The sequence below is a fragment of the Passer domesticus genome, chromosome 5 (genome assembly GCF_036417665.1).
Source record: "Passer domesticus isolate bPasDom1 chromosome 5, bPasDom1.hap1, whole genome shotgun sequence".
In the NCBI taxonomy this organism is placed as follows: Eukaryota; Metazoa; Chordata; class Aves; order Passeriformes; family Passeridae; genus Passer; species Passer domesticus.
The window spans coordinates 77,653,568-77,666,151 of NC_087478.1; the positions used below are offsets into that span (position 1 = coordinate 77,653,568).

The window sequence follows — 12,584 nt, forward strand, 5'->3', positions numbered from 1 at the left end:
TTTTGCACTGCTGGAGTCAGAGAGCAGCTCTGGAGCGAGCTGGCAGTGATCCAAGCACGATGCAGCAAAGCCAGGCAGGGCTTGGGGAGCAGCACAGCCCGAGTGAGCCTTGTGTCACCTCACCCTGACTGAACCCAGCTGCTGCTTGAAGGGCTCTGCTTCTGTGTCCCCAAAATGTCCCCGTGTAACCCGTGAAACAGAGCCATTTTCTGCTGACTTACTCCCTCTGGGCCTCTGGCCAACGTATTTCTCTGCTGAAATTTCATTTCAAAAGGGAGACTTTTGTGTTTTGGTTAAATTCATGGGGGGATTTGAAACACCAGGGATTAATTCAGCCATTGGTCTGGCTTTAGTGCCAGAGGAGAAAAGCTCTTTTTCTATTGTTTATTCTTCATTCTTGTGCAGGAATAAGTTCCAAATTGTGCAAAGTGACGTAAATCTCTTTTTTTCAGTAGTAAAGGGTATCACATTATAACAAAACACATCACAAAAGGTTTTGGTCAGAGATTGTCTGCCTCTAATCCCTGCTCTTGTGTTCAGTGGCAAGAATAGCAGAAAGGACATGCTGGCTTCTAAATGCCACAGGCTTCAATGCCAAAAGGTATTCCCATGTGGTATTTATCCTGGACATGGAAAGTTGATTTGCTTGGTTTGAAGTTGGATTTTATCTTGTGTAACCTCTGTGTCCTTTCTGTGAAACCCAAATCAGAAGCACTTTTGCTGGGGAAGGGCAAGAATAGAATTGGTAGCAAAGTTTCCTGAGACCCTCCTGGATAATGTCAGCTCCTGGGCAGATGGGCTGTGTTGGTGGCACATCTGTAAGGGCCTTATTGGCAACTTTTGAATAAAAATCATTTCCCCAAACGCAGGAAAGGGCTTACGCTGACTTGAGTTGATTTTTCAGATGTCAAACTGGCTGGCAGTGTTGTCTCCTGTCTGGACCAAGCTGCTGTCCTGCACCCACAATCCTATCCCAGCACCCCAGAAGCTGCCCCACAACAGCTTTTACCAACAGCGGCGCTGACATTTCTAATCCTGAAAGGATTTAACTCGTCCAAATCAGCTTAACAAGGTGAAGTTTTTATAAACTGGGCTTGCTGAGAGCTCTGGGGCTCCCGGGGGGCTGTGTTGCTGGCAGGGAACTGTCCAGCAGGGATGGCACTGGAGGAGCCTCGTCACAGCGACACACGCGGGGCTGGGAGCACTGCAAGCCCACACCCCAAAAAATGCATGAGGGTCCCTGCATGTGCAGTGCATGCACAAACCACGGCTGGGTGTGCTTTGTATTGCAGCTCAGCTTCTCACTCCTTCTCTCCTGAGCTCGGGGAAGGGCCACTACGCCTTTTGTAGAGAGGTGGAGCCAGCACAAGCAAGAAGGGCTGAGGCCTCTTTGCTCTATTCAGCCTCGTGAATAAACACGGCTGTGTTTATTTATTATTTATGTATTACCCACGCCCCTTTCAGCCAGCACTGAGCAATGCAAGGGACCAGAGCTTCAGAGCTGCAAACCTTGCTCTGCACAAAGAGTGCATCATCACTCAGCACACCCTGCGTGCCCCTTCCACAGCCAGAACCTGGCCAGTGCCGTGCATCCCTTGGGAAACCCAGCATTTCCCTCCTACTGAAGCCACTCTGCTCAACTGGGAGCTGCCAAACTGGGGCCGCTCCCGCCTGCCTCCATGGTGGGATCTCTGCAAGATGCACCAGCAGCAGTGTTCTACAAACGTGTCTTTAAACTGGTTTTGCCTTCTGCTGCCCAGTGCATTAAGCAGAGCATTAATAGATATCAAAATACTTAAGGGGATGAGTATCACTGCTACGCCTGAGGAGTGGGAGGAAGAGGCACAGCATCCTGGTCTAGACCCGGACACAGAACTGGTGGCTCCCATGTCCGTGTCCTCTGCCAGGAGCCAAGGTAGGGCAGTGCCAGCCCCTGGAGCCCTGTGCCCCTCCGGAGGAGCCTGTCCCCCCTGGCCGGTCCATCCCGGGGAGGCAATTCCCACCCGGCAATTCCCACCCGCCTGTCCGTGCCCGCTGCCCACAGAAACACTCACGTCTCCAGCGGGATCTTCGTCTGGGCCCTGGCCCAGGGCGGCAGGCAGAGCAGACAGAGCATCATCATCCACGGGACGGCCCCGGGCCCCATCCTCCAGGCACCCGCCATCAGCAAGGGCTCCGGCCGGCGGCGTGCGGCGGCTCCCCGCCCTTCCTGCTGCCCTGAGGGAGCTCTCCCGCGGCCTCCGCCATGGTGCCGGCCTGCGAGCCCTGCCGGTGCGGGGCCGAGCCCCGGGGGCACCGCGGCCGCCTCTGCCCCGGGAGCGCCGCTGCGGCTGCCGGGCGCCGTCGGGGGTGTCCGGCCCGGGGCACCGCACCGTGAGGGAGCTGCGGCCCGGTGCGCGCCCACGGGTGCGGAGCGGCTCCGGGCTCCGGGCAGGGGAGCGCACCCTCAGGTGCGGAGCGGCTCCAGGCCCCGCGCAGGGGAGCGCACCTTCAGGTGCGGAGCGGCTCCAGGCAGGGGAGAGCACCCTCAGGTGCGGAGCGGCTCCGGGCTCCGGGCAGGGGAGCTCACCCTCAGGTGCGGAGCGGCTCCGGGCTGGGAGAGCACCCTTGGGTGCGGAGCGGCTCCGGGCTGGGAGAGCACCCTCAGGTGAGGAGCGGCTCCGGGCCCCGGGCAGGGAGCTCACCCTCGGGTGCGGAGCGGCTCCGGGCTCCGGGCAGGGGAGCTCACCCTTAGGTGAGGAGCGGCTCCGCGCAGGGGAGCGCACCCTCGGGTGCGGAGCGGCTCCGGGCAGGGAGAGCACCCTCGGGTGCGGAGCGGCTCCAGGCCCCGGAGCGGCCGCGCCAGGAGGGAGCTCCGCGCTGGGAGCTGCAGCGGCTACGTAATCCCCTGCCAGCCCTTAATCCCCTCGCCAAGCAGCAGCAGCCGCAGATTTAGGGAAGTGGAGTGGGATAAAATCACCCGGGATTACTCTGATTTCTGAAGACGGGTCTTGGCTTCTCCAGCCGGAGGTCAGGCCGTGCCTGCTTTAAAGGGGTCGCATCCGCATCCCCCAAACCCTTCCCAGACCTTGGGTCTCTGCCTAGGGCAGAGGAGGGAAAATGAGCGGCGGAAAGCAAAAGAGGCCTGAAAGAAAGGGCTCTGCCAGTTTGAGCTGATCGCCTCCTAATGTGAGTGATTATTTATTAATAGGCAGGCCTTTCGGTTTGGCCAACATTCACTTGAGATTGCCATCCCCTGGTCTGTGTCTGGAGAGCAGTGAATCAAAGGAGCCCGATTGCTGAGCCTGATGAATGGCAGGAAGCAGCAAACTGCACACTCGGACGAGGGACACGCTGTGGAAGCTCATCATCATCATGAGAAGTATGAATTATAAATAACTGCAGAAAGAGCATCAATTACTGCTTCAACCTGTTGAACAGCTTGACTCTATGGCTATGAATTAAGCCATTTATTGCAGTACCTTCCAATCATCTTTTGCACGTTTACAAATGGCTTGTTTAATGTAAAATGCAAATGTTTAATGTAAAATGCAATGTAAAATGCGAAGCCACACTAGATTGCTGGGTTTCTCTAAGGACGTGGAGGGGGAAACTGGCTGTCAAAGCACTGAAATAAAATGAAGGCCTGTAGTGTAGATGGCAACTATAAGGAAAATTAACTGTATCCCGGCCAAAACCAAACAGATGCAGTTTAAATGGGATAATAGAAGTGACAAAGGAAATACTGAAAAGGGAATAAAACCAGGAAACGTTGAATAGAGGTTAAATTGTATGATGAAGAGGTTGAAAGCCTGTGGTAAGGAATTAAGTAATTCCAGGAATAACTCACCTCAGGATAGGATGGTTTTGTCATTTATTACAATATTTACTCCAGACTGTCTTACTGAGAATTACAATCTTCTTCAAGCAGAAGCTGTGGGCCTGGAGGGCATAAATTTCTCTTATGTTTTTAAGTCTGTGCAAAGGGTTTCAAGGGGAAGTCGAAATGGTTCTTCCTGACCTTAAAATCTACAAAAGAATCAATTTCTGCACAACAGACACTCAAGAGACAGTGCCTTTAGCACATCACATGGCTGCACTGCAGCTGCCTGAGCCAGCTTTGGAAGGCAACAGGCAGAGCAGATCTGGGCCCATGTAATTCACCTCTCTCAAGTGGCCAAAATGGGCTGCCCCTGCAGCTGGAAAATAGGGGAAAATTGCTCTTAGAGGAGCTGGGGAGACTGACAATGGAGGCTTCATTTGTCTGTGCTTGCCAGGGTTGAAACTGAGGGGTGGCATCCAGGGTGACAGGCTTCCCTGTCTGGATTCTTGAGGGAAGAGAGGATAAAAACTCACATTCTGAAAAAAAACCCCAAAATCTGAAATGAGATCTGAAGGCAGGACCATCAACGTTTTAGACAACATTTTTTTCTCCACTTTGCAAGGAGCTGTATAAATTGTTACTGTGAGTGGTTTTTGCAGGGTCTCTTCAGTTTCCAGCTGGGACCCGGGTTAATCCAGGTGGGTTCTGGCAAGAGCCCTTGTCTGGGTGTGTTCGGTAACCCCTGAAACATTGATAGATAAAGGCAATGAGACAGCAGCACGCTGAACTGGGAGATCCAAATCCCTTTATTTGGATTTATCTCGTTTACTGGATATATCTCACTTAACCCCTTAATGATCTAAAATTGCAAGGAAGTGAGATTGGAAGATTAAATGAAAATAGTGCTGAAAACTGAGGAGCCCAGGTGCCTGGAGGGCCCTTAATGGGATTAGTGTGCATCCAGTTGCTTCTGCAGAGCTCAGCCTGCACCGTGTGTGAGCACAGTTGGAGCAAGGCAAGGAGATAACAGCAGGGGCTGACTGGGGAGAAAGAAAATGAGATCTGTGAGAAGGAATGAAAGCAAGCACATAACAAGGAGTGAGGACTTAAGGCTGCAAGACATAGGAGGTGAGCAAGTGCAGCACTTTAGAGCTAAATTTGCAAAACCATGAGGCAATAAAAAAAAAATACCAGTGTGATTTTGTGCTGTAAACACAGGCAGGGGAGAGATTTACCTGCTCTATTTATTTCTGGTTCGACTAAAACCAGAGTTTGGATTATCATGTTATGGCAAATTTTACAACCAGGAGGAGAACAAATATCACCAAAAGGCTGGTGAAGAAGTGTAGTCTCACAGTGGGATACATACAAGGTGAATGTGTGTAAAACAAGCCATGGTGGGAATAAATACTTGTTCCCAGTGATGGAAGAGCAGTTTTAGTCGTGGCTTTACTGACTGGCCATGCAGATCTCTTGGGGTCCAGTTTCAGTGCTGTGGAGAGTTAGCAAGCTGAGTGTGCAGAGGTGTGGATTTGATGGGAATGGGAAGGAGCTGCTCCTGCACGAGTGCCAGGAGAGGTGTCCCCAGCTGAGTGCTGCCCTCCCAGCCCCCTTGGATCATCAGGATCAGTGCAATCCCAGCTGAGCTCTGGGAAGCAGCATGGTTTGGACCAGACATGTCCCCCCAGAGCCCACAGCACACCCTGTATGGACAGTGGGATTTGTACATCCACATGCTCTCCCTGCAGTTTATAGAAGCAGCCACATAGGTGTCATATTAATTAATGCCTTCAGCTGGTTACTTTGCCTTTTTTCCTTTTTAATTTTTTTTTTCCACAGCTCCGCTCTAAATTTAGGCTTGTTTAAATACTCCAAGATGAAATGAGCATTTTTTAAAAAATTTGTTTTTGCTAGCAGCATTTTAAACCCTCATCAGACATAGTGTTCTGAGCAGTAGGAAATTCAGGGCACAGAGGGAGACACCAAGGGAGAGCAGGATGCACAGGAAACAAAGAGCACTGGAGCATCTTCCCACCACCTCTGAAGCCATGGCAAGAAAAAGAAGAATGAATTAAAAAAAAAAATAAGAAAAAAGAAAAGGAAAAGTAATTGAAAGCAGGTGCTCTGTTTGGGGAGAGCTGTGAGCAGTTCTCCCTCACAAGAATGCAGCTTTCCTGTGTGCTGCCACAAAAGCAGCCAGAGCGAAAGTGAACTTCATCCTTCTCTCTCCACTATCAAAGGCTTAAACTTAATGTTTTACATTTCAAATCCACCTGAAGGAACTTGATTAAGAGAAAGGGAAATCCCATTTTGAAAGAGATTAAAGCCTTTTGTGATAAACTGGCTGCACTAGAGCAGCTTTCTTGAGGAGGAGGCTTTGCTTTGTGGGGAGCCCCGGGAATTTTGGTGCATCAAGTGCCTGAATAAATGATGGCAGTCATTCTGCCAGTCTGTGCTGCACAGACACTTGACTCAGTGCACATCCAGCAACATCATCTCTGCTGCCAAATCCTTTGTATTAGAGGCATGAGGCAATGACCCTGTTCGGGAAACACGCTGCAGATCCCTCCTTCTCTCTGCTCACTGTGTTAGTGAGGATTCAGGATTTTGCAAGGTTATCAGGACAGAGGTATCCGGGCCAAATTAAAGTTGTTCCAGCCTGGCAGGGCTACAAAAAAGGAGGGTCCCTCCTCCATCTGTTCCACTGTCAGGGTCAGCAGGTGGGGAAGGCACGGAGATGAGTTCACAGAGATCATAGTTGCCTTTATGCTCTGATGTTACTGGTTCACCTGCTTGCTGAAATCCTGATGGGGATTTATCAGGTCATGGCTGTAAGGTGTTTTGGAAATACAATAATTCTCTGAGCTCTCGCAGGGGGAGACAGCAGAGCCTCCAGTGCCAAGGACCCTCTTCTGGCTTGTCAAGTGATCTACAGGGACAAAGCAGCAAAGCCCCCCAATTCCCTGCCCTCCCCTGACGTGTTTGGATCACACTGTCAGTTTAGCAGGGAGCTTTTTGTGTTCCCTGGCAGTAGGGGTGGCTCAGGCAGGCCGTGGAGCTGGGCTGCAGCACTCTGCAGGCCTCTCTGCAGTGATCCAGGCACGGAACATCTGCCTGTCAGGGAAGATGGCATCAGCACAGCCGAGCTGCCTCTGCCCAGCGCTGGGGGCCGGGGGCTCTCCATCTGTGGGCTGGCACAGCACTCGTGCCTCATCCCTGGGGAGGCTGCTGCACGCTGCCACAGCGTAAATAAATGGAAATGTCTGGGCAGAAAGAGGTTTTTTTTTTAAATCTTTCAGAGTTTGAAAATTTTTTAATCTTTCCTGCTAATTTTGTTGCCGGTGCTGAGCGTTCAGGCAAGACCTGTTGTAGAAATGTGTATCAGAATTTCTGGAATAATCAGAACTCAATTAAAAAAAAATATTAAAAGCCTTATTATTTCTTTTCCCTTCCTTTTGATTTCGCAGAAGGCAGCAGCTTTGCCAAAATTCTAGGTCACAAATTATAACATTTCATGCTTTTCTCCTTTGAAAATGAGACCACTTTTTTTTTTCCCTCCACAAAAATCAGAGGCGATCGGTTTCAGTGTGATTAAAGATAAAAGCTGGGCTTTGGATACATTTTACCACACATTGATGTAGGTGTAGATAAAAACAGTCCATTCTTTCATGAATATTAATGAAAACATGTTTTGTGATTTTAGGCAACCATCAATTGTTATTAAAAATACCCTGACAGTTCTGAAGAAGAGAAAGAGGTGGGGGAAGGCTCCGCAAAAGCCTTTCCACATCCAATTAACACATTTTTGTGTTTTGCTGTGAAATTACCCTGTAGTGAGTGTGAAAGGTGCTTCCCTGACCTCCAGCTGCTCAGCGGGCTGGCAGGGAATGGTGTTCACCCATCCAAGCATGGCAGGGCCAGCACTGCTCCTTTTAAACTCTTTTAACCTCTGGTTACAATTCAAGTCACTTCCCGTCACCCTAAATTGCCTCTGACTCCGTAATTAGCTCAGTCACCTGCCAGCTCCCATAACACACACTCATTCTTCCTGCCCTCGACATCTGACAGCATCTCGCTCTGCCAGCAGCTTTCAAACAGATTTCCCCTCCACCCCAGGGCCTTTGGTGCCACGAGCCTGCCCTGGAAGGATGAAGATACAAATCACGTTGTGCCCGGAAGGATCATTAAATGCCTTCTTTGATTTCCTTCAAGGAGCACAAACCAGCTGAGGAAGGGAACCAGCGTGTTTCTTGCCAGTGTTTTTTTTTGTTGTTGTTGTTGTTGATGTTTTTGAGCCCCCCTCGGTGTGGGGTGATGGAGGTGGTCCCTCCCTGTGGTGGGTGAGGAATCTCCAGCTCTCAGCCATCTCCTCACAAGGTGGGTGCTGGCTAAGGAGATTGCCAACCCCCAGGAAAGTGTGGTTCCCAAGGATTCAGCCTGGTCTGGGGACATATGTTATGAGAGAAAATAACCTCTCTCTTACAGCTGGAACGTGTAGCAGTGTGCAAAGCCTGAAAAATCAGTTTCTAGCAGCCTGGCTCCTTCTGCTTCCCCCCACTGTTGTCAGCATCTGGGCAGCACATGGGACAGGCAGGAGAGAGATGGGGAGATAAAACCCCTGGAGATAAAACCAAGAGCTGTGTCCACCGTCCATGACAAAAAGTGGAATGCAGGATCGCAAGAGGTATCCAAAATAATATTTCATATACATAAAATAAATTTTTAATAGAGCAAATATTTCTAAATTTTGTGTTGCAAGAAAGGAAATTTTTATTCCAACTTGTGATGTCTGTCTCAAATCATCTTTCATTTGCCAAAGCCGCACTCCAGCTCCTGCCTTCTCGTTAGTGCAGCGTTGAGGCTGAAGTTTACATCTTTCTGAGCCAGAGGCTCCTAAATTTCAGACAGAAGCCAAACAGTTGTGCCCTGAGGGATTCCTTCACAGGAAATCTGATGTGCATAAAGTAGGCAGAGCGGCGCTGAAATCTCATTAGTGCTGGTTGCTTGCTGCAGCTCTGACCTTGGCTTAATTCGTTCAAGAGATGCTGGAGTTAATTGGCGTTCTCAGTTTGGAGTGATTCCCTTTTACAAGGGCAGTTCAAGCCCAGATCTGCTCTGCTGGCCAGCCCTATAACTCCCCTAGACAGAAGGATTACCTGGCTGTACCTGTGCTCGGGTGTCTGGTGTCACACTCTGACAGCCACCGAGCTGCTGCACAGCCCCTGAGTGTCACCCTCCCACGAGGAGCCAGGGCTGGAGGGAAACCAGGACCAAACACAGCAGCTGGGCTTTCCAGCAGATGCTGTCACCAGGCCCAGGGACAGCCACCCTCTCCCAGGACACTCCACCTGCTCTCCTGCTCCAGCAAATGCTCAGCCTGACCTCCCCCTTGCCAGCTCGGGCTCACTTGGGAGGTGAATTCCTGGGAAGCACACAGGGCCAGAGACACAGCACTCCTCATCCTCCTCATCTTCCTCATCCCACCTGGAGATGGGAGCTAACTGTGCCCAGGATTCCGTAAATCCTTTCCTGGGCCACCTTCAAAGTGTGCCCTGCTATTGTCACAGTCCTCAGTTACTGGTCAGATTTGTCCCATCCTTGAATTTTCTATGTGCCTTCCAGAGGTTTTTCCAGAGCTCTGCTGCTATTTTTTCCTAATAGCTGTTTTCACATCCACCACCAGCTATTTTTTTTCTGATTTACCCAGGCAGAAACAACAACTGGAAAGGTGATTCACTTCCAAAGCCTTCCCTCCAAGGGTGGGCTGCATGAGCAAAGGACAGGCTGGTGTTCTTTCTCATCTCACAAACCTCTGTTGAGGGTGAGCAGGAAAGAAAGGAGCTCACTGCTTTCACAGCCCTCCCAAAATCCACAGCATGCTGGTCATACTCAGGCCAAAATATTAAAAAGAGATAGCCTTACACATCTAGTATGGAACCAGATGGAAGCAGAAAAGGTTGATGTGACTAGAGTTCCTTAGAATTGGTTGCTGAGGAGGGCTGAGAAATCCAACAGGTTAAAACAGCCATGGAGCCCTTTTTCCTGCTCTTTGGCACTGATTAGCTGGATTCAGTATGCTGATGAACGTGTTAACCAGGGAGAAAATTGATATTAGCTCCAGAAAATAGCCACTTGTGCCACGGCAGCTCAGGGCCATGAAGGTGTAGAAACAAATGCAGAGAGCACAGAGCGAGCTGAGCCTCTGGCCAGGGGTTTGGTGGAGATTGGGTGAGCAGATCCTGTGCCCTGTAGTCAGGAGGATGTTTCATCACCCACAGTGGGTTGTTTTCAGCATTGCTGAGCAGTTCTGTTCCCTAGCATGTGAAGACTGGGGTGGCCAAGGGCAGAAATAGACTTCAGTAGCTCAGTAGCCCGCCCTGTTCTGACAAAGTCATGCTTGTGGGGCAGGAGCTGCAAAATAAAGTTTTGCCTTTTCCTCTCCCAGTGAAAATGGACTTTTTGTAATTCTGGTCTTCTCTGAAATGACAGTAGCAATTGCTCACCTCTGGACAGACCATCAAAACCCCTTTAAGCCTCCCATTAAGCTGCTGCAGTCATCAGGCAAGAGGAAAACATTTCCAAGGAAGAAGAAACAACAGCTTTGACAGCAGCACGTCGCAAATCACATCAGAGACTCAGAGCAGAGAGGGAAGAGCAGAGCTAATGGGACAGGAAGGATAATGGGAATCTTGCACCAACTGGTCTCCTTAGTGTCATCTTTGTCACACAGCTGGAGAGAGCATATTTGGGAGCAACTGTAATTTATTTTTTTGATCCATACAGGAGCTGCATATGAAAATGCTCTTGCTGCTCTGGTCACTGCCTGCTGGCTTTGTTCATTTGCCTGGCCTACAGCAGGCTCAGGGCACGCCAGGCTGCCACGTGCCAGCCCCTGGGATGCTGCAGAGCAAGGGACAGGGGAAGGGATTCCTGCTGGGTGACACAGCACCTGCAAAGGGAAAGGAATAGAATATCAGCAATCCTGCATTTGTCTGGACTAATTTTTGGTTGCTAGGCTGCTGCTGTTGCCTCTGTCTGCTCCTTGCTTTTTCCAGTTTTCGCTGCCTACACAACATGCTGATCTCTTCACAAAGGGCTGGATCTGGGAAACAGAGCAGTTTGGGCTGGACTCAGGGGTTTCTCAGTTGGCTGCAAACAAAAATGAAGTGTTGGGAGAGGAGTGAAGCCCCAGTGGGGTGTGACTGAGCATCAGTCTCTGCCTTTGCCTCTTGACTTCTGTGACCTCCATACATCCGCTATGGAACTGCTCCTCGTGTCCATTTTAAGTGGGGTAATATTTCCTTCTCTCTCCTTTAGAAGGGTAATGTGTATAAAAAGCACCTTTAGACACTTCTATCTGGCTATTTATGTAAATGCACTTGTTGAGCAATGTTGAAGACTGTAAAAGATATATGTAAGAAATAGAAATCTTTTAAATAAAGAAGGGGATTGTGAAAGCATCACTTCCAGAAAAGGAGCAGAGGTTAAATACCCAAAGAGTGTTTGTGTCCCTCTGTTCTGTATCTGAGCCTGTCCCTGTTCCCCTCCCCACCTTCTGTCTGTCCAAGCCTTCTGTCTGCTGGATTTAGCAGCCCCTGCAGTGAGGGATTAGCTGAGTGGCCTGAAATTTAATGCTCTCTAAATTTCTGCTTTTAGCCAAGGAAGTTTTCCTGAACAAAATCATGTTCTGTTTGTGCTCTTCTATCTCTCTGCTCCCTGCTCTGATTTCCACACCTTCACTTCTGCCCCTAAAGGTGAGCTGAAAATTTCCAGTTTTCACACCTCTTTAGAATTACCCACTGATTTCAAAGTCCTTCCTGGATTTTCTTGAGTACACAGTCATAATTTCTTCATATCTCTCAGACAAAGGTGTTAACTCAAAGGCGACAAAGGAGACTCCTCAACTTTCTCTCTACCCTTCCCTTGATGAAGCTCCTGCTTTATGATCCCTGGTGGGACTTTTCTCAAAGACAACAGTGCTTTTATTTGTTACAGGATTCATCATTTCCCCCGTGGACCTGTTGATGCTCTGAGACATTCCTAAGCCATGGCACACGTTTGGTGGGATGTCATGGACATGAAAGGAGCCCCTGGTGGTGGCCTGTCCTTGCTCATGGGACAGAAAAGGGTTACAACATCTCCCTGCAGCTGCTTTGGAGGAACTGGAGGTGGTGATTTTAGGAACTGGGGCAGGGCTAAGAAGGAGGGCACAGATGGTTTGGAAGCACTAGGTTTTGGCCTTGAGGGGTAAAAACAGGAGAAGGGAAAGAGGGTGAGACAGCAGAGGCCAGAGGATGATGCTGCTTGCAAACAACCTCTGACAGAGATGGAATGGCACCTCTGCTGCCAGACTTCCAGCATCCAGCAGGTGATTCCTGAACTTTGGTAGAATTCTGCAACTTGGCAGCTGCCCTGATTCAAGCTCTTGGCCGCAGTCACTGCATCCATGGCAGAAGCCAGGAGAGGCAGGAGGACTTCCCTGATAAGGATCCAGGAGGGAGCCTCAGGCACAAAGAAACCCTGCTCAGACGAATGAAATGTGGGCACTTTGCTAAGTGGTAGGTCTGGGGCTGCTGCTCCAGGCAGAAAGCAGGCAGCTGCTGGTGAGCCAGACTGCAAAGCAGCAGTAAAAATGAAGGAAAACAGAGCTTTTGTTCCCAGCCTGAGCAGCCCAGCTCTGGGAGGGCTGCCAAGAGCCTGCATGCTCCTTTCCTCTCTGCCTCTCAACCTTGCACAGGCAAGTGCTGAAGAAAAACCCACAGGTGGGCAGGGTTCTGAAGTG

General features: G+C 50.0%; 1 protein-coding gene across 1 annotated transcript in view; it reads right to left on the reverse strand.

Annotated features, from left to right (window-relative positions):
* Positions 1 to 2,296, reverse strand: part of CACNA2D4 (calcium voltage-gated channel auxiliary subunit alpha2delta 4) — a 123,348-nt gene extending 121,052 nt beyond the window's left edge. Inside the window, exon 1 of the mRNA XM_064421274.1 lies at positions 2,055 to 2,296. Within this exon, the coding sequence (XP_064277344.1) occupies positions 2,055 to 2,164 (110 nt within the window). The 5' untranslated portion in view covers positions 2,165 to 2,296. The remainder of the gene's footprint in view (positions 1 to 2,054) is intronic.
* Positions 2,297 to 12,584: the final 10,288 nt, after the last annotated feature.